Raw genomic sequence first — 25174 nt, forward strand, 5'->3', positions numbered from 1 at the left:
CTGGCTGTGGCGGGCACTTAATTAAAAAATGCCAACTGCTCTTACGAGTGCACCAGCGTCATCAGTGTGGCTCACACCCCTGCTCTGCAGATAGCTCTCCCTTATCCTCCCTGCGGCTCCGTCCTGCCACCTCCAGAGCTGGGGGAACTGGAGGCATTATCGCAGCCCTCCTCCTGTTTCACCCCACCGGTAGGAAGGGACTTGGACAGGCTGTCCTTTGGCAGACCTTGAGGAGCTCAAGCTGTTCTCTCTTCTCCCTCTGTTTTTTGTATAGGCAGGCACGCAGCCACACACACGCACACACATGCATCCCACACGCAGAGGGGTTCTGTCTTCAGGGCTCGACCTTCTAGCCTCTGCCTTGCCAAAGCATCCAGAAAAGTAATGGAGACCCCAAGACCCATTCCAGAAGCCTGACGCAACCTAACAGCTTGACCGTGATTCACCCCGGGCTAAGCCTACATGTGTCTTTCATGGCAGAGCACCTGGCTCCTCATAGTAATCCAATTCACACTCACCAGCAGATGACCTGCCACTGAGCACCTGAGAAGACCCAAGGGGGACCCTCAGGAAATTGTGACAGCGTCTGGAGATAGAGCGGCCAGTGTTGGGATTGCACTCAGTCCCACAGATGATTACTATGCTTCTACCCTCTCCGGAAACACAAGAAAGGGCTCCAGAAAATCTGCTTAACTTGCAATTCAGCACTGATAGTGTGTTAAAGAGCCGTGGCTGTGCCTCAGCTCGTGGTCCACTCTCTGAGCACCTCTTGTGGGACCAGCCCTGGCCTTGTACCCCGGCAGGAAGCAGGGGCTTTGTGTCATGGCCTACAGGCAGCTGACAGGCTGATCCAGAGGCTGGGGCCGTGCCTGTAGATGACTACCGATACGTGTGTTACCACAAGGGCCAGACAGAGATGGATCAAGTGCCAGTGGCACAGTTCCAACAAGAAATAGCACGAGAACTCAGAGGAGATAAAGTTCATGACTTCCCCCACCCCATCCAGAAATGCCTTAAATAAACATTTGAAACACATGTGACAGCCACTTTCATTAACATATGAAGAGTCCTCAAAAATCAGCATGAAAAAAGCAAAAATAAACATAAAAGGAGAAACAGGACAAGAGCAGGCAGGTCATACAAACACGTTAACCCTTTGAACAATACTCAATCTTCTAGTAAAGTCAAATGGAAATTAAAACCACAAGATCCATCATTCTATCTACTTTTTGTTGTGTTTAAATTTTTCATGATAAAGTTTTCAAATGCTTTATAAATTTGAAAGAAAGCTTAGCTTTATGAGATACAACCCATTGCCTCATTTGGTTCTGACTCAAATAAACAAACAGTAAACATCTGAAAAAGTTTAACATAATCCAGGAAATCTCAACACTGGCCTTGGTAATATGAAGAATTTATTGTTCCTTTTTTGGATACGATGGTTTGGAGATTATATTTTTAAAACAAGTCCTTATGCTTTAGATATATATGCTGAACACTTAAGGAAGAAAAGAGCCAGTGTCTTATATTTGTGAGTTGGGGGATGGATGGGATGACTTTGGCCTTCTGTTGATGAGTGAAGATGGGAAGTAGGCTCACCGGGTTCGTTACACAGCTGACCATCCAGTTCCAGGGGTTCTGCACCCAAGGATTCAACCAACCTCACATGGAAAATGTTCAGGAGAAAATTGCATCTGTTCTAACATGCAGACTTTTTTCCCCAGGTAATAGTATAACAACTATTTACACAGCATTTGCCCTGAACTAGCTATTATAAACAAACTAGGGATGACTTAAAGTATACGGGAGGATGAGCAGGTATGTAAGGGACTTGACTGTGGATTTTGGTATCTGCAGGGATTCTGGAACCAATCGCCCATGGATACCAAGGGACACCTGTATTCATCTCTGTTTTTATAAATGTTCAAGATTTTTCATTCCAAAAAGTTGAAAAAAAAAACTTGCACAATAAGATTTCATTTTTCACTCAGCAAACAGAAGAAGAATCAAAGCACTGGAAAACAGGCTTTGTTCATGAAAGCATCAAGCATTCACTACTGGCAGGACACTAGTCAAAATAACTTCACTGAAAGCTATTTCGGCTTTATCTACACAAACCTATCCTCTGATTTAGCATTTCCACTGCTAGAAGTATGTCATACAGATAAACTCACGCAGGGCCAATGTGGCCCAGCAGTTTAAGCCACCACCTGCAACACTGGCATCCCATATAAGCACCGGTTTGAGTCCTGGCTGCTTTACTTTCTGACCCAGCTCCCTGCTAATGCACCTGGGAAAGCAGCAGAAATGGGCCAGTGTTGTAGCATAGATGGTAAAGCCACCACCTGCAATGCCAGCCATCTGATCCAGAAAGATCCCTGTTAATGGCCTGGGAAAACAGCGGAAGGGTCCCTGCACCCACGTGGGAGACCCAGAAGTTTCTGGTTCTGGCTTCGGGCTGGCCCAGACCTGGCCATTGTGGCTATCTGGGGAGTGAACCAAATGGAAGATCTCTCTGTCTCTCCCTCTCTATCTGTAACTCTGACTTTCAAATAAATGAATAACTCTTTAAAAAGAAAAACCTCACTCATGCTCAAAGACATATGAGGGGTCTTTACAAAATTTATGGAAAATATGTATTTTGAAAAAACTATACATGGATTTTTAAAAATTGTTTGCACCAAAATAAACATCTTTTAGTTCTATTTTTCCATGAAGTTTTTGAAGTTCCTTCGGGTATCTGTGGATATTCAGTACATCACTATTTATAAAAACAGATAAACAATTAGAAATGATGTAAACAGGGATGCAGGACTTGTTAACAAACACATCCCCTGCCCCTAAAATGGAGTACTCTGCAACTTTAAGAAATAAGAACAAGGAGGGGCTGTTCCTGTGGCATAGCAGGTAAAGCCACCGCCTGTAGTGTCAGCATCCCATATGGGAGCCAGTTCGAGTCCTGGCTGCTCCACTTCCGATCCAGCTTTCTGCTATGGCTTGGGAAAGCAGAAGAAGATGGCCCAAGTCCCTGGGCCCCTGCACCCCCATGGAAGACCCAGAAGATGCTCCTGGCTTCGGATCGGCCCCACTCCAGCCACTGTGGCCATTTGGGGAGGGAACCAGCGGATGGAAGACCCTTATATTTCTCTGTCTCTGCCTCTCTGTAACTCTTTCTTTCAAGTAAATAACTAAATCAAAAAAAAAAAAAAAAAACAAAAAACAAAAAACAAGGAAGCATTCTATGTACAAGAAAGAAATGCTCCAAATCCAATGTTTAAAAAAAAAAAAAAATCAAGGCAAGAGCAATGTGAAGAATACATGAGCAGAAACAGAACAGAAGCAAGAGAGCGGTGTGCAGCTCCATGTGCTCACAGAAGGCTTCAGAGGAAACAGTGCCTCTGAGTGCTTGGGCTGGAACAGAGGCGCTGTTCTGGGGACTGGGGTGGAATAGGAGGGGGCTGCCTGCACTTTATACAATATGAATGCTTTTTATCATGTGCATGTTCAAGTTTGCTCTTGATGCTGTTGATTAGATTGATGTTATTAGATTGATGGGGCTGATCACCTTGATCTCCTTTTTAAAAACTGAGATTGGTTTTCAGGGACAAGAGCAAAGGGGTCACCTCTCAGCTTGCAGGCCAAACTCTCAGGGAAGGTGCAGAGCAGACAGCAGGGATCTGGGATGGAGGCACAGGGCAGGGAGGGGGAGGGGGAGGTGTGGCCTGGCTTAGGGGGAAGGAAGGAGCGCTACCAGCCACTGAGGCTGACAGTGAAGCCCAGACCCCTTCAGACCCCAACTCACCTCCTGCCAGAAGCAGGCACATAACCGCAGGGGTCTGAAACAGTAGTTGCAGGCCGTCTGAGTGTTGCTAAATGGCTGATCCTTGGCTGTTCCCAAACAGGGTGTTCTTTCTACACACTTCACCCCAGCCCCCACCCCAGTCCTCCCCGGGAGGCCAAGCTTCCATTAGCTAGCAGATTTGATTATGCAACCTTGGGGAACAGCCGCTCCCAGAAATGCCATCCTCCACCCCCAGGCTCCGGCTCCTGCCTGTTGTGCCCTGTGTCTCACTGTCAACACATCTCCCCAGGGGCAGCTGCACACAACACCCACTCCAGGAAAAAGCACAAAGCTGGGGACAGGAAGGGGGCTGGGTTTCTGAGCAGTGGCTCTGCCAGGCACACGGACCACTCCCCAACTTCCAACCCCAGGCGGTGTGAAGGAGCCAACAGGGGCCCAGAGGGGAAGAGAAGTCCCAGAATGGCAAAGAAGCCCAAGACCCCTCCCCTAACTGCCAGTCTGTCCCCTACCTCTAAGATGCCCGGGGCTGCCATGGCCCCACAGTCCTGGCCAGGGCACTGCGTCTTCCTTTCCCTGGGGAGAGTGACAGTCAGCGGCCCATTTGGAAACCCCTGTAAGTCCCATCTCTCCTTTTCCCCAAAGATGGGTCACACAGGAGACACAGGTGGGAAATAACCCCAGCTGCTCTAAGACCCCCTGTCTGGCAGTCTCCCTACCGGGCCCTTGGCCTCCCTTCCAGCCAGGGTGGGGAAGCAGGAACCAACCTCCTCGGAGTCAGCCATGCCACCTTTCCTCCAAGGCACGCTCCCTTGCATGATGAAATCCACCACTTTCGAGTTCTGGAACGTGGCCCCCACCAAAGCGATGGCCCTGTCCACAGCCACCACCATCCTGAAGAGGGCTTCAAGCCTGGCGCCGTGCTGGGTGGCCTCCTGCTGCACGGCCCTCACCACCTCCAGGACCTCGGGCCACCCAGCCTGCGTGTCAGCCGGAAGGGCACTGTCGGCCCCCACTGGGCCCAGCAGCCGGGAGGCCTCCAGCCTGTGCAGCCCTTGCTCCAGGTGGCCCATGCCTTGGCATACGCACTGCAGTTTCTCTGTGACGTCTTCTTGGAAATGCAAGAGTTTATCCACCTTCTCATTCAACATGTTAAGCTTTCTGTCCATGGTGGTTAAGCAGGCCTTGCCCAACACCGGCAGTTCCCGGGGCCCCAGACTCTCCTGGGAGGCCCCTGACATCCTAATGCAGGCTTGACCAGGGCAAGGGCAAGGAAATGGAGGAGCCCCGGGCTTCTGGTTTTCACACAGGCCGTAGTGTCTGGAAGCTCATTGTCCTAGGTAGCTCGCGGCCTGGCCCCACAGCACCGACACACACGGACCTCTGGGCTTGTTTGGGGAGCCCAGGAGACCGGGTTCTCCCTGTGCCTTTGCTGTGCTTATCTCCCACTCTGCCACAGCCATGAGTGACAGCCGAGTTTGGCCCAGGCCCTTCTCCCTGGGGCCCCTCTGACATCATGGCAGCATTTGACATTCCTCCCTGAGAGGCTGCTGATGGGCAAATATTTTAAGAATCTGCTCAGGGAGGGCAGGGGCTCATGGAGCTAGAACAAGGGTCACTTAGGTAACAAATTTGTCAGCTGAACATCACCAGGGGCTTTAGGGACCCCAGGGCAGACCCAAAGCACTGAGCAGATGGGGTCTCACCTGCCCCATACATATCTGATCCCTGGTAAAAAGCAAGACCAAAATAGAAAGAAAGGTGACACCATTGACCAAGTTCTGACTTGAGCCATGATGAAAATGCTGATGTTTCTGCAAATTACAAATTTCAGTGCCCCTGCTTTGCTGATGCCCAACACACACTTTTTTTTAAGATTTATTTTATTTATTTGAAAGACAAAGTTATGGGGGTGGGGGGTAGTCAGAGAGAGACAGAGAAAGAGAGGGAGAAGTCTTCCATCTGTGGGTTCACTCCCCAAATGGCCACAATGGACAGAGCTAGGCCAGGCAAAAGCCAGGAGCCAGGAGCTTCTTCCAGGTCTCCCACGTGGGCCAGGGACCCAAGAACTTGAACCATCTTCTACTGCTTTCCCAGGCACATTAGCAAGGAGCTGGATCAGAAGTAGAGCAGCCAGGACTTGAACCAGTGCCCATATGGGATGCCAGCATCGCAGGCGGCAGCTTTACCCTCTACCCAACAAAGTCGGCCCCCAAAACACACACTTGTATAGTGAATTGCCAGGTCCCCTCACCATCTGGGCCCTTAGTCAGTAGTCGTTTTCACCCAAAAACAGAACTGAGGGACGCTGGCCCAGGTACTGGCCGAGCTCATCCAAGAGCTATGTTCCTTGCAGAGCCCCCTGGGGGACGTTTCCCAGAGACCCCCAGCCACCCTGATAATGACCACTTAGGCGCCCAGCACCCGGTTTCTAAACTGAAAGACTTGGTAGGGCCCTAGAGAGCGTGGTTTCCAAATACTCCCCAATAGCCAGGGCTGGGCCCGGACAAAGCCAGGAGCCAGGAACTCCATCCATGTCTCCCACATAGGTGGTAGAGGCCCCAGAATCTGATTCATCATCTGCCTCTTCCCAGGTGCATTAGTAGGGACCTGGATTAGAAGCAGAGCAGCCACGACTGAGCCAGCACTCCAGCAATGGATACAGATGTCCCAAGCAGCAGCTCAACTCATTGTGCCAGAAAGTGTGCTTAATAATTAGTTGTTTTTTTTTTTAAAGATTTGTTTATGTATTTGAAAGTCAGAGTTTTTTACAGGGAGAAAGGGAGATACACACACACACACACACAAAGAGAGAGAGAGAGAGGAGAGAGAGAGAGAGAAAGAGAGAGAGAGAGATCTTCCATTTGCTGGTTCATCCCCCAAATGCCACAATGGCCAGGGCTAGGCCTGGCCAAAGCCAGGAGCCAAGAACCTCATCCAGGTCTCCCATGTAGGTGGCAGAGGCCCAATCACCTGGGTCATCTTCCGTTGCTTTTCCCAGGCCATTAGCAGGGAGCTGGATCTGAAGTGGAGCAGCTGGGAAACAAACCAGTACCAACATAGGATGATGGTATCCCAGGCGACAGCTCAACCTGCTGCATCACAACATCGGCTCCAATAATTAGCTTTTGAGTGGCAGGAAGATCACCTTTGAATCGCTTTTTGTTTCCCAGGCTCCAAGACGACTGAGTTTGTGAGCACGTGAGTTCCCTGAGGGCTGACCCTGGAAGATGGGAAGCTGTGGAGGGAGTTGGAGAAGCACGCAGGAGAAAACCCCAGCCGAACCTAACCGTGCACAAAGGCAAATATGCAAACAAGAGGAAAGCTAGCTGCGGCCCTGTGAGACCCCAGGCAGAATAAACAGTGGCAGAAACCCAAGACCAGGGAGTCTGTTCCCTAACAGTGGCTCTCCTCCTTCTCCACTCCTCTGCACAGAAGGGTATGGCCAGGAGAGCCCCACCGCCCAGAGGTCAGAGGCTGTTTCTGGGGAAACTCAGGGGTCCACATGTCCTGGCTTTAGGGGTCCCTTGGGGGCTCTCCACGTGATCCACCTCAACAAAGCCAAGCAATTAACAAGCCTCATGCAGCCACCATTTGTAGTACCTTGTTCTGAAATATGCACAGGTGAGAAACAGGATCACCAGGTATTCAAAGAAAGTCCTCAAGAAGAAAACAACAAGTAAACATAAACATAACCATAGAGGAGACAGGAAAACGGAACAGAACAAAGTTCCATTTGTAGCCACAGAAAAGTATGAAAGGCTATTCTGTTCATTAAAAAAGAGGGGCCAGGGTGTAGCCTAGTGGTTAACATGCCATTTGGGATGCCCACATCCCATATCGGAGGGCCTGGGTTGAACCCCAGCTCCATTTCTGTCCCAATTCCAGCTACCTGTTGATTCACATCCTGGGAGGCAGCAGGTGATGGCTTAAGTACTTGGGTCCTTGCCACCCATGTGGAAGACCAGGATTAACTTCCCAGTTCCCAGCTTCAGCCTGGGCCAGCCACAGCTGTTGCAGTCATTTGAGGAGTGGAGCAGCAGATGGGAGATCTCTCTCTCTCTCTCTCTCTCTCTGCCTTTCAAATAAATAAAAACAAATTGACTTTTCTTTTCTTTTTTTTAAAAAAGGAGGATGTCGTTGAAAAAAGAACCTCTGTTGAGTAAAACACAGGCCCTGGAAATTAAAACTTTTTAAAACCATCACAGGGATTACATACTAAAGTTAAGATAGTATCCCAGAGAACAGAACTAAAAGATGAAGGGGTGGACACTGTAGTACGGAAGATTAAGCTGCCAGTTGGGAAACCTACATTCTCTATGAGAGTGCTTGGTTCAAGTCCCAGCTACTCCACACTTCCAATCCAGCTTCCTTCTGATGCCCACCTGGGAGGCAGCAGGTAGGTGATGCCCCAAATATCTGGGTCCCTGCCACTATGTGGGAGACCCAGATGGAGTTCCTGGCTCCTGCCTTTGGCCTGGCCCAGCCACAGCTGTTAAGTGATTGGGAGAGTGAATCAGTGAATGGAAGCTCCATCTCTCTGTGTCTCCTTCTCTCCCTCTCTCTCTGTCACTCTTTTAAATAAATTAATTAATTTTTTAAAATTTAACATGAAGAGACAGAGATAAGGAGAGAAAAGATGTTAGGGGTTGGCCGGCGCTGCAGCTCACTAGGCTGATCCTCCACCTGCGGCACCGGCACCCCGGGGTTTTAGTCCCGGTTGGGGCACCGGATTCTGTCCCAGTTGCTCCTCTTCCAGTCCAGCTCTTTGCTGTGGCCCGGGAAGGCAGTGGAGGATGGCCCAAGTCCTTGGGCCCTGCACCCACATGGGAGACCAGGAAGAAGCACCTGGCTCCTGGCTTCGGATCGGTGCAGCACCAGCCGTGGCGGCCATTTGGGGGTGTGAACCAATGGAAGGAAGAACTTTCTCTCTGTCTCTCTCTCTCTCAATGTCTAACTGTCAAAAAAAAAAAAAAAAAAAAAAAAAAAAAAAAAAAAAGATGTTAGGGGTCGGCGCTGTGGTGTAGTGGGTTAAGCCACTGCCTGCAGTGCTGACATCCATGTGGGTGCCAGTTTAAGTCCTGGCTTCTCCACTTCCGATCCAGCACCCTGCTAATGCACCTGGAAAAGCAGCAAAGGTGGCCCAAGGGCTTGGGCCCCTGCAACCACATGGGAGACCCAGAAGAAGCTCCTGGCTCTTGGCTTCAGCCAAGCCCAGCCCTGGCCATTGTAGACATTTGCGTGAACCAGCGGATGGAAGATCTCTCTCTGTCTCTCCCTCTCTAACTCTGCCTTTCAAATGAATAAATAAAACTTAAAAAAAAAAAAAAACTGGTAGACAATGAATCTAGCTGATCTCTTTTCTAACCGGGGGAGAAATGAGAGAAAGAATGAAGGAATTTATCAAAGAAACACTATAGTAATTATGCAAATTTAGATTGACATAAAAAGATTACAAAAGTTCCCCCAATTAAAAAAAAAAAAAAGATTGGGTCTGTTGCTGTGGTGCAGCAGGTTAACGCCCTGGCCTGAAGCGCCGGCATCCCATATGGGCACTGGTTCCAGACCCAGCTGTTCCATTTCCAATCCAGCTCTCTGCTATGGTCTGGGAAAGCAGTACAAGATGGCCCACATTCTTGGGCCCCTGCACCCACGTGGGAGATCCGAAAGAAGCTCCTGTCTCCTGACTTCAGATCTGCGCAGCTCCAGCCGTTGCAGTCAATTGGATAGTGAACCATCGAATGGAAGACCTCTCTCTCTCTCTCTCTCTCTTGGCCTCTCCTCTCTCTGTGTAACTCTGACTTTCAAATAAATAAATAAATCTTTTTTTTTTAATTAATTTTTTTGACAGGCAGAGTGGACAGTGAGAGAGAGACAGAGAGAAAGGTCTTCCTTTTGCCGTTGGTTCACCCTCCAATGGCCGCCGCGGTAGGCGCGCTGCGGCCGGCGCACCGCGCTGATCCGATGGCAGGAGCCAGGTACTTATCCCAGTCTCCCATGGGGTGCAGGGCCCAAGGACTTGGGCCATCCTCCACTGCACTCCCTGGCCACAGCAGAGAGCTAGCCTGGAAGAGGGGCAACCGGGACAGGATCGGTGCCCCGACCAGGACTAGAACCCGGTGTGCCGGCGCCGCAAGGTGGAGGATTAGCCTAGTGAGCCGTGGCGCCGGCCTATAAATAAATAAATCTTTAAAAAAAAATCACACAACAAAGAACTGGAATTTCTCATCCTAAAAACAACTGGATGGTGGAAAGTTTGTTGGGTGTAGAATTCTAGAATGGAAAACACTTCCCTTTAGAATTCTGAAGACATTACATGACTACTAGAGGGCTAATGAAGATATTAGGATTGTAAAGATGCAAAATATTTTATACACTCTTCAAAATTTTTTTAAAAAATTTATTTTATTTACTTGACAGGCAAAGTGACAAAGAGAGAGGGAGAGACAGAGTGAGGTCTTCCATCTGCTGGTTCACTCCCCACATGGCCGCAACAGCCAGATCTGTGCCAGGTCGAAGCCAGAAGCCTAGAACTCCAGCCAGGTCTCCCATGTGGGTAGCAGGGGCCTAAGGTGACTTGGGTAGTCTTCTACTACCTTCCCAGGTGCACTAGCAGTCAGTTGGATGGGAAGCAGAGGTGATGGCTGCAAACTGGCGCTCTGATATGCAATGTCACAAGCAGCGGCTTAATCTTCTGCGCCACATTATACATCCCAGACCACTGTTTCCAAGGAAGCTTCGTTGAGGGTATATTCCAGCAAAAATCAAGGAATAAAAAATAACACAAAGAGCTCCAAGAGGCAAAAGCTTCAACCTAGGCCCAAACTTGAAGCAGGAGAATGGAGAGTCCGCAGCAGGGTGGACTCCAAGGGGAGAGAACGAGTATGCAAAATAATGTAAGTGAAGACGTGTAGTAAATGACAGCATGAAGCCTGGAGCCAGGCTGTCTGGCTTAACCCCTTCCTCCAACAGGTTTCAGCCACAATGGTGGCCCAGTGTTTACGTAACCTCCAGATCTGCCCTTGCTGATCTGAAACATGGGAGTAACCCAACATACATTTTATGGAACTGTCTGGAGTTCCGTGGCAATGCTTGTCAGGCACCTAGAACAGCGCTTGACACACGGGTGTGCTCCAATGTTGCTTTGGCATGATGATGGCAGAGGGCGTGAGGAGAACAAAAGGAATTAAGAGACCCCCTAGGAAGTCTGAGTTCTAAGCAAGGTTACTGAAAGCACCCGTGGTTTTTGCAAACCTTCCTAGCTCAGGGAATGTGGTCTTCAAAATGTGACATGCACAGACCCTGTTTGAAAACGGCAAGACTGAGGCCCTTGTTCTTTTTCTTTTCTTCTTCTTTTTTTTAAAGACTTATCTATTTATTTGAAAGGCAGAGTTAGAGAGGCAGAGAAGTCTTCCATCTGCTGGCCCACTCCCCAAAAGGCCACAATGGCCAGAGCTGCACCGATCCGAAGCCAGGGGCCAGGAGCTTCCTCCGGGCCTCCCACATGAGTGCAGGGGCCCAAGGACCTGGGCCATCTTCTACCACCCCCACAAGCCACAGCAGAGAGCTGGATAGGAAATGGAGCATCTAGGACTCGAACCAGCGCCCACACGGGATACCAGCACCACAGGCAGCAGTTCCACCTGCTGCGCCACAGTGCCAGCCTCAAGGCCCTTTTTCTAAAACTTAAAATCCTGCAGAAGAAAAGGGTTGGTACAATAACACTGGTTTTAGAATCTGGAATATGTTTAAGTCCCGGCCAGTGGTGACAAGTTATTGGAATGACCTCTGAACACAGAAACACTAGCATTGAGCAGGCGTATGCGGTACACTTAGGAGACGTGGCTGCGACCTGGAGAATGCACCTGCCCAGTTCCTGTGAACCGCACTGAACCACACCAATCTATCACTGGAGCTGGGGATGAGCAAATTTGTTACTGTGGTTCCTCTTCACACTTTTTATTTTATTTATTTTTATTATTTTTTTTTTTTTTTGACAGGCAGAGTGGCTAGTAAGAGAGACAGAGAGACAGAGAGAAAGGTCTTCCTGTTTGCCGTTGGTTCACCCTCCAATGGCCGCTGCAGCCGGCGCATCTCGCTGATCCGAAGCCAGGAGCCAGGTACTCCTCCTGGTCTCCCATGCAGGTGCAGGGCCCAAGGACTTGGGCCATCCTCCACTGCCTTCCCGGGCCTTAGCAGAGAGCTGGCCTGGAAGAGGGGCAACCGGGATAGAATCCGGCGCCCCAACCGGGACTAGAACCCGGTGTGCTGGCGCCGCAAGGCAGAGGATTAGCCTGTTAAGCCACGGCGCCGGCCTCACACTTTATTTTAAAGGAAAATAACTGAAACATTTTTCTGGCTGCCTTTTTTTTAAGAAAACTTTTATTTAATAAATATAAATGTTTAAAGTACAAATTGGATTATAGTGGCTTTTCCCCCCATAACCACCCTCCCACCTGCAAACCATCCCATCCTCTACTCCCTCTCCCATCCCATTCTTCATTAAGATTCATTTTTAATTATCTTTATATACAGAAGATCAACTTTGTATATACCAAGTAAAGATTTCAACAGATTGCACCCACACAGACACACAAAGGATAAAGTACTGTTTGAATACTAGTTTCACCATTAATTCGCATAGTACAACACATTAAGGACAGAGGTCCTACACGAGGAGTAAGTGCACAGTGACTCCTGTTGTTGATTTAACAACTGACATTCTTATTTATGACGTCAGTAATCACCCGAGGCTCTTGTCATGAGCTGCCAAGGCTATGGCTCTTGAGTTCACAAACTCCGACCTTATTTAGACAAGGCCATAATCAAAGTGGAAGTTCTCTCCTCCCTTCAGAGAAGGTACCTCCTTCTTTGATGGCCCCTTCTTTCCACTGGGATCTCACTCACAGAGATCTTTCATTTAGGTCATTTTTTGTCTGGCTGCCTTTTTTAAAAAAAAACTGTATTTGCTTGGGCTGGCGCTGTGGCATAGCAGGTAAAGCCACTGCCTGTAGTGCCAGCATCCCATATGGGCTCTGGTTTGAGTCCTGGCTGCTCCACTTCTGATCCAGCTCTCTGCTATGGCCTGGGAAAGCAGTGGAAGATGACCCAAGTGCTTGGGCCCCTGCACCCACATGGGAGATCTGGGAGAAGCTCCTAGCTGCTGGCTTTGGCCATTGTGGCCATCTGGGGAGTGAACCAGTGGATGGAAGACCCTCTCTCTCTCTGCCTCTGCCTCTCTGTAACTCTGCCTTTCAAATAAATAAATATTTTTAAAAATTGCATTTACTTATTTGAGAAACAGAGAATGCTCCCACCTGCTGGCTCACTCCCCAAATGCCTGCAGTAGCCAACACCTCACTAAGCTGAAACCGGGAGCTAGGAATTCAACCCAGTTCTCTCACATGGGTGGCAGGAACTCAAGTATTTGAGCCTTTACCATTGTCCCCTAGGGTATACAATAGCAGGAAGACAGAATCAGGAGCAGAGCTGGGACTCAAACCAGGCACTCCATATGGGATGCAGGCATCCTAGGTGGTGTCTTAGCTGCTATGCCAAATACCTGTCCCTAAAATGACTTCATTTCAACACTCAGTGATGTGGATTCATAATGTAAGTTCAGATCTTTTAAGTGGTGCATGTAATACTTTTGCAAGTATTGGGAGTTCAGTATGTTTTGAACAGAGTAATTTAGCCTTTGGGTGCCAAATAAAATAGATTTTCTCAAAGTCCATTGCAGACAATGGGCAGGCCTGGTAACAGTGACACAGAATTAACCATACACCTTATTAGGAGTGAGGTGAATAATGTTGAAATTAAGTTTCAAAGAAATATTTTTATAGAAGAAAACTTGGGTTTTTATAAGAAAAAATGAGGGGCAGGTATCATGGCACTGCTGGCTAAGCTGCCAGCTGAGTCGCCCACATCTCGTCCTGGAGTGCCGATTTGAATCCTGGCTGCCCCACTTCCAATTCAGCTTCCTGCTAATGCGCCTGGAACAGCAGTGGAGGACGGCTCAAGTGCTTGGGTCCCTGCCACCTACATGGAAACCAGGATGGAGTTCCTGGCTGTTGCAGACATCTGGGGAGTGAAGAAGCAGACAGAAGATCCCTTTCTGTCTCTCCCTCTGTCTCTGTCACCATGTCTTTCAAATAAATACATAAAATTCTAAAAAGGAGAATGAATGAGACTAAAATATAATAGTCGATTTTGCAAAGAATAATATTTACAGTCACAATAATATAAGCACTTTATCAAGTAAAAACAGTAGTATACCTATCATGGGGACAGGAAGGGGAATTCAAGGGAATTCAAGGAGAGAGCTCAGCCTTCCTTTCTCTCACTATGGAGCCTAGAGGTCGTGTACAAAACTGATAATGAAGAAACACCGAGGCAAGGATGAGAAGAAACAGCTAAGAGACCTCAGTGTGTTTTGCTCTGGGGCCCAGGACGGGCAGCCGGTTATGCAGAAGTCAAGGGGACACACGGTCCCCTTTGTTGATGGGTGTATTTATAACAACAGCGCATGTGGCTGGGGAGGGTCACTCTAACAAAATCAAAGAGCAGGAGAACTTTCCGCAGGAAGCGAGCCAGGTGTTGAAAGGAGAAGCGCCCCTTTCTCCTTGATGCAAGGCGCCTCCCCGGACAGCTGTGTACCTGGAAGTCCTGTCTCCTCTCAGGGTGCAGCTTTAGTGGCCTGCACAGGAGGCTCTCCTAAAGCCACAGGTCTGAGCATTTGCCCCAGAAAAACCCTCACTCAGCACAGCACCCGCAGACCACCCCACCTTGCTCCTGCTGTCCACACAGTCCGCCCAGGGAGAGGGCGGTGCGCTCAGTCACCACCTCACTGTGCGCTGGGGGAGGAGCCAGAAGAGGGGACAACTCTGGAACCCTCCATCGGCACCCCCCCATCCCAGGTACCTGGTCCCAGCCAGGCCTCCCTGCACACACCGGTCGCTGGTGGGAGCCCAGACCGCACAAACACGTGCTCCCTCAAGAAAGGAAGACGGAGAGGAAAAGGAACCTCCGAAAGGCAGCAAAGAGTGGACGGCTTGGGGTGTCGGCTGCCCCTGCACCACTGCCCCCGCCGTCCCCACCGTGCGCCCATCAGCCAGCACTTGCTGCCCACACTTTCTGCCCGCGGAGATTCGTGGTCCAAGAGGCCCCGAGTCTGGGGAACAGTTGTCACCGGGCTCGCTCAGTCCCACGGCCCTCCCAAGTGTTCCTCAGGCTCCCACGTCAAAGCCTTCGGCCTCCGAGCTGCCCTTACCGCGAGTATCTGCCGGTAACCCGACGCCCGCTGCTGGCCTCTGGCGCTGGGACTGCGCAGTGCGGGAGCGGGGCACAGAGTCCCCATCCTGCGGCCGCCGGGCTGTGCCAACTCCGGGTTCGTCCGGGCAGATGGATGCCGCCCAACCGCCTGGAGCCCTGGGAGTGAGGTGCACCGCGGCCGGCAGGCAGGGATGGCTTCTCTGGGAGACGCAGGCTGGAGCGGGAGCGATAAGCCTGGCATTTCCCCTTATCTCTGACCCTGCCCCAGGCCCCACAGGCGTCCAGAGGCTTCCTCGGTTATCTGCTCGGCTGCACTCTATCTGCCTCCCCGGGGCCTACTTCCTGCATCACTTAGCAGAGTGTCCACTTGTGAGGGGAGCACCGTGCGGTCCAAAAAGGGAGGAAGGAGGCCGGGAGTCTCAGCGTGGAGTGCAGTGGACGGGAGTTTAAACCCCAGAAGCCTGCTGCAGGGGCCCAGGAGTGCAGTTGGGACTCTGGCAGCAGCTGACTGGGCGGGCGGCCGGCCCTGCTCCCCGTCAATGGCCACTCACCTCCAGGCTGGCAGGGTCTGGCTACTGCCTGTCCAAGTGAAACTACTCAGGAAGTAACTGAGGCACAGGGTTCCCCAAGACCGGGGCCCACTGCAGGGAGGGAGGCAGCCATGACTCACAGCTTTGCGACGTGAGGTGCCAGGGAGGGTGCCAAGGTGAAATCTTCCAGAGTGGTCACTGACGTCATATGTAAGAGTGTTTATTGTTAAATTAACAGGAGTCACTGTGCACTAACTCCCCATGCAGGACCTCTGCCCTCAGTGAGTTGTATTATGAGAGTTAACTGTAAAACTTGTTCCCAGTTTGTGTGTGTGTGTGTGTGTGCAAATTGTTGACATCTTTACTTAGTATAGAGAGTGGGTCTTCTGTGTGTAAAGTTAACTGAAAATGAAAATGGAGAATGGCCGGTGCCGTGGCTTAATCCTCCACCTTGCGGCGCCAGCACACTGGGTTCTAGTCCCGGTTGGGGCGCCGGATTCTATCCCGGTTGCCCCTCTTCCAGGCCAGCTCTCTGCTATGGCTCAGGAAGGCAGTGGAGGATGGCCCAAGTGCTTGGGCCCTGCACCCGCATGGGGGACCAGGAGGAAGCACCGGGCTCCTGGCTTTGGATCAGCGAGATGCGCCGGCCGCAGGGGCCATTGGAGGGTGAACCAACGGCAAAAAGGAAGACCTTTCTCTCTGTCTCTCTCTCTCTCTTACTAGCCACTCTGCCTGTCAAAAAAAAAAAAAAAAAAAAGAAAGAAAGAAAATGAAAATGGAGAATGGGACTGGGAATGGGAGAGGGAGGAGGGGTGGGAGGGCAGGTATGGTGGGAAGAATCACTGTATATTCCTAAAGTTCTACTTAGGAAATTTATATTCTTTAAATAAAAGGTTTCTTGGGGGAAAAAAAACAACCTTCCCAGAGTGCCGGGGAGGCCCCCCCCACACACACACACACTGCCGCAGACAGAGGATTACCTAGCCTAGCTCACAGGAATCGGCGAAGGGGCTGCTGGCTTTTGGTATTAGCTCCCGTGTCTGGGCCTGACATGGGCAGACCATATGCTGAGCACTTCAGCTTCTGTCCCTGTGTTTAAACCCCCCGCAGCCTATGAGGTAGACATCTGCTGATCGTCCCCGCTTTACAGAGGGAAACCATCTACCCAACGTCATGGTCGCACGCAGTCAGAAAGCAATGGAGGCAGAGTTCCAACCTCATGTACATTCACCGCTCTGCTGCCTTCGGAGACTGAAGAGCTCATTCCCTGATTCTATAGATGGAGGCCCAGAGAGGGCAAGACATTTTCCAAGGGTCACACAGCAAGTCAATGGCTGAGACAGAAGAAGGAGATGGTAAAACTGATGCCCTGAGTGATTATGAACTTCTGACCTGCTCTGTGGGTTGGGAGGTGTGTGTGTGTGTGTTGGGGGGGGTGAGACTGGCCTGTGTGAGGAGACAAGGAGAAAGCCAAGAGGCAGGGACTCCCAGATACCACTGTTGGCTGCTTGTGCGTTCATAGTAAACGGTCTACAACCTGTCTCATCCTGGCCCCCAGAAAGGCAATACAACAGCCACAGCCCTGCCAGGGGGAATCCAGGAACCGTGCTTGGGAATAAAACCAGGATCCAGCTGGCCTCTCGGAAGCAGCACAGCGGGGAATGACGCTGTATGGAAACATCGCCTAGACCCGGAGTGGGGGAGGGATCCCTGGGGGTGCCCTGCCAGCTCCCGGGATCTCCGTCTTCCATATTCAGCATTCCTGCCCCTGGCTGAAATCTGCTTCATCTCTGCCTTCCCATGTGCCTGGTCAAATCGCTCCCTGTGCCAGCCAGCCCAGAACGGCTCGGCCCGAAAACACTGGAGAACAGAAAGGCACCCTCAAGGGCCAAGTCTGGACCAGCAGCCACTCATTCCTCATTCACTCATTCACTGAGCATCAACTAAAGCTCGAGTAGGGAATAAAGGCACTGATTTTATTAAACACTTTGATGTGCCAGATACTGCACTACATCTTCCCCAAAATTAACCTTATTTGCCTCTCACAGCAATTCGAGGAGGAAGGGACTGTTATCCCCCACTTTACAGCCAAGTAAACTGAGGCTTAGAGTGATGAAGGCAAAGTTAGCATGAAAACCCAGACTTAAACAGGCAGCCAGACTCCAGAGTGTGCCTTCCATGGTGAGCAGTCTAACGAAAACTGCTTTCTGTCCAGAATCTGAATTTCTCTGGGTGGGCTGCACTTGCCACGTGCCAGTCCAGAAAACCCAATTACATTTGTAAGTTACAACCAGGCCAACCAGTTTCACGCCCTCCCACGGCCTCTCGCCTGCCCTCTCTGGGAAGGTGTTTCCATCACAAGGCCCTCTGGCCGGTGCCCATCCGAGGAGGATCCAGTAGCATCCCCGTGCAGCTCCTGGAGACAGGCTCACTGTGAGCTCTGTGGATCTGGGCCTACAGCCCCAGGCTAGAGCCCGTGCTTACTATAGATGAGAGGGTTTCTGGAAGTTGTCCCTCCACCAGCACACACACAGCTTCCAGCCCTGGCCTCACTTGCCCTGCCGATGGGAATTAGAGAAGGGACGCAGGCTTTGAGGTTAGCTCACTTTTCTCAGTCAGACCACGGACTGACCCTGTGCTGAGCACTCTAGCTGTCACATCTTGTTTACTCTCCTGGGCTAGGGAGCTCAGAGCTCTGCTTTTGCCTTGGGAACTCCCGAAAGTCTGGATGGGAGTGAGGTTCACACCCAGGAACAGAGACAGTGGGAGAGTCACTGCAGCTGGGGACAAAGGACATGGGTGGGATGGGGCAGAATCCCCACGTCTGAAGGCAAGGATTTTATCTTTATCTGCTCAAACCCTCTCCCCTCTGCCTACCACCACCCTAAGGAGAGCCGGTGCCAGGACTGTTGGGTGGCCGGGGAGGAACTTGAAGGTCTCCAGGAGACGACCTGGCTGCTCTGGGTAGCAAAGGCCCAAGAGCAGGGAAGGAGAAAGGGAAGCAACAGACACTGAGGAGGGTCGGGGGTCTGCGAAGTGACAGACCCTCAGGTAGGCCCCTGATGTGGGAGAGGGGTGAAGACAGAAGGAGGCTTGGGCAATGTCTGTGATTATTGGGAACAAGCAGGAGTGGCATAGTGGCTTGGCTGGGCTTCCGTGGCTCCAAGTCTCTGCTGAAACTCAGCCATATGGTCCCCCTAAGTCTGGACACAAGAGGGAGGGAAAGAAATTGGGGGGGGGGGGTGGGCTTGAGCTGCGATTTGGAGGATAAGTGAGACTTAGGGAGGCCAAGGAAGGGCAGCCCTGGTGAGGACCCAGAGTGGACAAACCCCAGGAGAGTCTGAGTGGGCCAAGTGTCTCAGGTCAGGGGGTGTCAATGAGACCCAGCTGACCCAGTGGCCGGGACCTGGAAGGCAGAGATATTTAAGACCTGAAGGAGCCAGACAGGATAAGAATCCTATGAAATGCTTTGAGGTGGGGAGTCAGATGACAAAGTCAGGGTTTAGGAATGAGTGGATGTGAGGACTTAGAAGGGCTCCTACGGGAATAAGGAACCAAGTGTTGCTTATTGATGGTGCGCCCTGCCACCCACTGATTAGACAAATGACATTGCCCTAAGAAGGCTGATAGGGAACACAGTGGATCTGAGAAACCAGGCTCTGGCATCACACCAGCACACACCACAAAGCGGCGTGTCCCCAGCTGCCACATTTCTCAAGTGATCCGCGAAGTAACATTTGTTAACTGATCAGGAACCCTACCAGAGACACAGAAAAACCAAACCAGAGCCCTGATGTATCGAAAACTATACAGAAGAATTGATCAACTGCTATGTACTCCTTGTAGAAGCTCCCTGGAGCTTATACAACACCCAGACCCTGAGGGACCCCTCCCTGTAAGCAGGAGTTTCTGTTTCTCAATAAAATCTACTTTCAGTCCCCTTTGTTGTCCACCTGATAATTCTTTATCATCACGAGTGCAGAGCCAACTCGGAATTCCTGTAACAGAGGGACATAAAGCCACTTCTGGGACCCAGATGTTCTATATCTTGGGTGGTCGTCCTAAGGGAGTACACACTAAAACTCCACAGCATGTACTCTGTGTGTGCTGCCCTGCCTAGGCAAGCTCTGTGAGCATGGAACAAAAGGGAAAGGAGTTGTAAAGACTCAAATCACCAAGTGTTGACCACTATGTGCTGTTGCCAAGACCCAGGAGCGCTATGGAGTGCAGCAGCACCCAAAACAGCAAGTCTTTGAAATTCTTCTGTAGGCGCTGCCTCAGCTCCAAAGCTCTCACTCCACCACCCTACATGCAGGCTGGCAGCAGGGGCAGGACCCCCTCTGCACTCTGGACAATGACCCTGAGGATCTAATGGTTTTCCCAGATCCAGTAATCAGACTTCTCCCCCAAAGCAGACCACAGCCCAGCAAGGACGAACATTAGAATCGCACTTTTGCTTCCAAAAGCTCGTGGAAAACGGAATTAAAAGATCAGTTTGTGTTGGGTTTTTGTCATAGTGCACAAAAAGTTTTCCACAAACTTTTTGAAGACCATGCATTCACGTTTGGCAGAATTGTTAATTCTGCGTGAGAGAACTGAAGATCATCTTTAGTCTCTCTGTATCTCTTTTCTAATTTTTAAAATATGAAATGCATAATCTGCGTTATTCAACAAAAGTGTTTTTCTAGAGTGGTCAACATCCACCTAGATCACGGAATTATTCCAGACAATGTGCACCAGAGAGAGGTTTCATTAACCGAGAACACAAAGCCTTAGTCTCTCTTAGGACTCCAGTTGACAGAAAACATGTAATAACCTTGCAAGGAGGTCTGAGGTCAACACTGTGCCTTAAAGAACAGAAAACACTTAACGGGTTCTGGAGGATTCCTCAGAACAGGCCATCTGACAGAGAAGGAGCAACTCCTTTGTACGGTTTTTTTTTGTTGTTTTTTTTTCAATAAATTCCTGGTTCAACTTGGGAAGAAATGTTCTAGACTCTTTGCACAACTCATAAACCACACTGTAGAATTAATTTGGGGTTTTTTAAAGCAACATTGGCAAATATGTGTACACCATCAGCAACTACAGCATTCTCAAATGATTGAAGCACGGGTATGATTAATTACGGCAGCAGATTTGGGGAAACAGTTCTGAAGTCTACGTTACACATGCAATTTTCTGACCATCTCCAAATCCAAAGCCAAACGCATGCACTTAAAACCGAGAGCTGTTAGTTGTTACGTTGTTTGGTTTCCAACACCCTGTGGGCTGGAGGGTCTGCACGCCCCTACTGCACGGCTGAGCACACACGCCACACGGTCGGTTTGTCACCTGCACTTACATACCACCTTCCATCCATGGGTCCCAGGTGTACTGGCAGGAAGATTATTTTCATAAGTCTCCAGTGAGATGCGTAAATATTGTTACCTCCATCTTACATGCAGACAAACCTAAACCTGCGGCCTGCTAAGTGGCTTGTCAACAGTTGTCACGCAAGACAAGATCCGTACAGGCTGCCCTCTGGTCTCCGTTCCTCTGCTGACTGCCCTTTGAGCTTTCTCGTTGGCCCCAGTATAAATCATGCACGCAGACCATTGTCTCCCTGGTGATGGAGCTGGCATTCTATTTCCTGCCCTGAGTCTGGCCCAGGGCCCTGACTGCACCGCATTTAGCCACAAGCCCATCAGCTGTGCGTGAGTGGGGACAGCTTGGCTCCTTGGAAACCTAAGTGGCGTGTGTCAGCTGGCCCAGGCCCGCCCAGAGCCTCTCCAGGCCAACTCACAATGAAGGCCGTGACATCTGCTGGAGCTGGGTGCACAAACGGGAACACCGCAAAGGCAAAGCCACTGGTCCCGCTCCAGACCCAGGCCCCCCCCCCCCCCCCCCCCCCCGCTCATCTCTGTGCACAAGAAAGCGAAGCGTACCGCTCACTGGGTGCATGACTGATAGGCCACTCGACTTCCCCCTACCACTCCCAGTTGCAGTGTTTACTTTCATGTTGATTAACGTGTCCTGGAGTAACCTCTCAGAATCAGATTCAGAAAAATAAGAAAGCTCCCGGGGCATCCACGTTGTCACAGCAGTTACTACCGGAAAAGGGTTTCCCTGATGGCTGCCGTCACTGTGAGAGACAAGGTGGGGATTTTTTCATCAGTTCTCTGCCATTTGGTCAATTAATGCCATAAATTGTTATTTTTATATTAATTTTCATTTCTTTGCCTTGAAAATGTCCTGTTGATTTTCCTGGCTGGTCATGTGCATCATGAGTTAGCTGACTTGGCCTTCCCATGTCCTCCTCCTACACATTCCGTCCACGTCCACATGTCAGAGCCCATGAGTATCACAGTACCTCCTCTCCGTTGAACATTTACCTCATGCCAGCACTTAGGTTTCATTAAACAATGCCAGGTACGTGCCATTAAAAACTGATGCTCTCAGAGGTCCCAAAGCCACTGCACTAGTTTCCTGTAGCTGCTGTAACAATGACAAATTTTTGTGGTCATAAAATAACATTTATTCTCTCACACTGTTCCACAAGGCCTTAAGTCTTAAACCAGCACTGTCAGGCAAATCAAGGTGTCAGCCCCTTACGGGGAATCTGCTCTTTCATTTTCTGGCCCCTGGTAGCTCCTGGCATTTCTAGGTGTGTGGTCACATTGCTCAGTCTGTGTCTCAGTGACCTCACTGCCGTACCCTGCTCCCACCCTCCCCCTCTGTATAATCGCCTTTGTTTGCTTCTCGTCAGGGTACATGTGACTGCACTGAACCACCTGGATAATCCAAGATCATCCCCCTCACCTCCAGATCCTTAACTTAATCACATCAGCAAAATCCTTTTTGTAAATAGGAAGTGACACAGGCTCCAGGGATTAGGAAGTGAGTGTTTTTGGAGGGCCATAACCATGCCTACCACAGTCACCCACGAGTAGGCGGTGCCTGCAGGTTTCTCTTCTCGTGCTCATGAGGGTTCACTGGTGAACGTGTAACACACAGGTTAAAAGCCCAGGTTTTGACAAGTGGCAAACCTGCATCTGAAGCCTCGCTCTGCCGCATACCGTGTGACTTGAGCAAGTAACTTAACCTCTTGCAGCCTCGGTTTCCCCAGCAGGGCCTACTGCATGGGACTGTTTTGAGGATTACGTAAGATAATGCGTGTGGAACTCAGGCCACAGTGCCTGCACATCATTAAGTGAATGTTAAAAACAGGGTGGAAGCCGGAGTCCTGACCCGGCCTTGCAGAGGGAGCCCAGTGGTCTCCTCAGATGAAGGAACGTGCAGGGTGAGGTCACTCTGCCTCATGACCAGGGAAGTGCGGAGCTAACATAAGCGTAGCAGAATGCTCAGAGGCTTCTGGTGTGGCACAACTTAAAAGACCTGCCTGAAGTGGCCGTGAAAGCCTTTCCACTCTCCCCAGGAACAGATGGCTACCTTTCTGCAGGCAGGTGTGGATCTGGTTCCCCCACGTGGGTTCTTGTTGGCAGCTGTTTGAGCTCAAACTGACTCCAGCGTCAAGACCCGCAGCAGAACCTGATGAGGCAAGAGCCTGCAGGGGTGGGGAGCCGTTTTGCTGCCAGGGAACACTTGGATATTTATAACATCGCTTGCAGGCCATACAAAATTATCAACTTTAAAATTAGCCCGCTATAGATTTATTGAATTTCGAGTCCACCTGTGTTGCCTTGGCAGGACCAGACCAAATATTTCACAGGCCTTATGCTGCCCAGGCTTCGGACATCCCCCCCGCCCCCTCCCCCCGGTAAAGCATGGAGAATAAACTAAGAAAAATAGGCAGGGAATCATAAGAAAAGAACAGGAGGGAGAACGAGGACATTTTAAACTTGGGTATTTGTCATGAATATGAATTGCAAGCTGGCTTGTCTTAACTCTGGGCAAAAGAAATGTGATTTGATTCTGCTCCATGCCTGAACGGGATAGGATGACATGAATTTTAATAAAGAAGTTTTAGTATATCATTTGGTTTGTATTTGAACTGCACTTTGAAGTAGTATCATATATGATGTATCATCTGTTCAACTTGCCGTATTTCATCCAATTAGGTTGTTCCATGTAATCCACCAGGATTCTGCACAGATAGGACAAGGATTTATCAGTTTGAGTGGGAAGCAAGCTAAGAGTCACTGTAACAAATTTTTCCTTTTTAGAAGCAAGCTAAGAGTCACTGTAACAAATTTTTCCTTTTTAGAAAGACTACAAACTAAATAAATGTCATCCGTAGGAGAAAGAATGACAGCTCTGTCAACACGGAAGCTACCCAAGCACATGGCCAAGTTAAAAAAAAATCATAAAACAACATATAAAATTTGATCCCAGTGCAATTTAAAAGATAGACTGATAATCAGATAGGTGGACACAGTTATGTAAACCCATTAGAAACAGCTGGAAAGGACATACACTAGATTATTAACAGCACCCACTTCCTGGGAAAAGAACAGAATTGGAGTGGGAGAAACAAAAGAAAGGAAAAGCCAATTCCCCTTCCTAGTACAGACGTTTTTGTCTTTGCTTTTTTACAGGGAGGGTGCTGTAAGCAAGCAAAACATTTTAATGGAAATAATCCATTCACTTACAGTTACAGGTGTGATAGGAAACACTACGTGTGTGTGGTTTTTATAATTTTTATTAATGAACCAGACATGTTCTCTCTGCCTTGCCCCTTTGTTTAAAGGAACAGAAGTAGAAAAAGGAATAAACCCATACCTTGAGGACAAGGCAAGGCACAAGGGTGCCACACAGCGATGACAGAGTCAGCACACATGTGCAAGTGGCCAGCTGATGGGAGAGGGTTAACAGATGGACAGCAGGCTGCAGAGGACTGCCAGCCAGCCCGCGGGAGACCAGGCATGCTGGGTGGGTGGATCAACTGTACCCACGCCTCCTTCCCCCCACACACAGTCCCTCTTACACAGCTTCAGCAAGTACTGGCAGCTGGCATTTACCCTCAGGCACAAGTAAACAAGCCCCTGACTGCCCTTCTCAAAAAAAAAAAATTAATAAAACAATCCCATATTGGAGAACCTAAGACTTTTAGCCATTATTCTGATAAGCAGGAGGCTTCAGCCCCAAAAAGAGTTCCAACCTTTTTCCCCACACCATGCCTTGGACACACAGTCAGGATTCTCACTGGGGAGAAGCCTCCGAGTTACAGAAACCTCCTTTCTGAAATATGACCACACAAAGAAGGACGAGCTCTCAGTAGAACCAGAGGCCTGAAAGAGGAAGGCCAACATAGATGAAGGTGAACAACAAATTCTGGCGGAAACAAACAGCATCAGAGAGTAGAAGGAAATCTGACTCACGATTTAAGGAAGATTTTTACAAAGCCAGAGCAGGTCAGTCTGAAAAAACAATCAGAGGACAAGAGGAAACAATTAGAGATTAAAAGTATGATTTTAAAAATCATAAAAGAAATCTGGCCGGCGCCACGGCTTAACAGGCTAATCCTCCGCCTTGCGGCGCCAGCACACCGGGTTCTAGTCCCGGTTGGGGCGCCGGATTCTATCCTGGTTGCCCCTCTTCCAGGCCAGCTCTCTGCTATGGCCCGGGAAGGCAGTGG

At 49.8% G+C, this 25174-nt stretch overlaps 1 protein-coding gene across 3 annotated transcripts in view; it reads right to left on the bottom strand.

Moving 5' to 3' along the window:
- The window catches only part of MYLK3 (myosin light chain kinase 3), a 56418-nt gene extending 35290 nt beyond the window's left edge, over positions 1–21128 (bottom strand). Inside the window, exon 1 of one of the 3 annotated variants that reach the window (XM_062176836.1) lies at positions 20942–21128. In XM_062176836.1, the coding sequence (XP_062032820.1) occupies positions 20942–20995 (54 nt within the window). In that variant the 5' untranslated portion in view covers positions 20996–21128. Of the gene's footprint in view, positions 1–4566; positions 5231–15068; positions 15156–20941 lie in introns of those variants that run through there. The other 2 variants (XM_062176835.1, XM_062176834.1) reach the window with 2 other exon arrangements.
- Between the last annotated feature and the right edge of the window lie 4046 nt (positions 21129–25174).

This window comes from Lepus europaeus, chromosome 19, assembly GCF_033115175.1.
Source record: "Lepus europaeus isolate LE1 chromosome 19, mLepTim1.pri, whole genome shotgun sequence".
Lineage (NCBI taxonomy): Eukaryota > Metazoa > Chordata > Mammalia > Lagomorpha > Leporidae > Lepus > Lepus europaeus.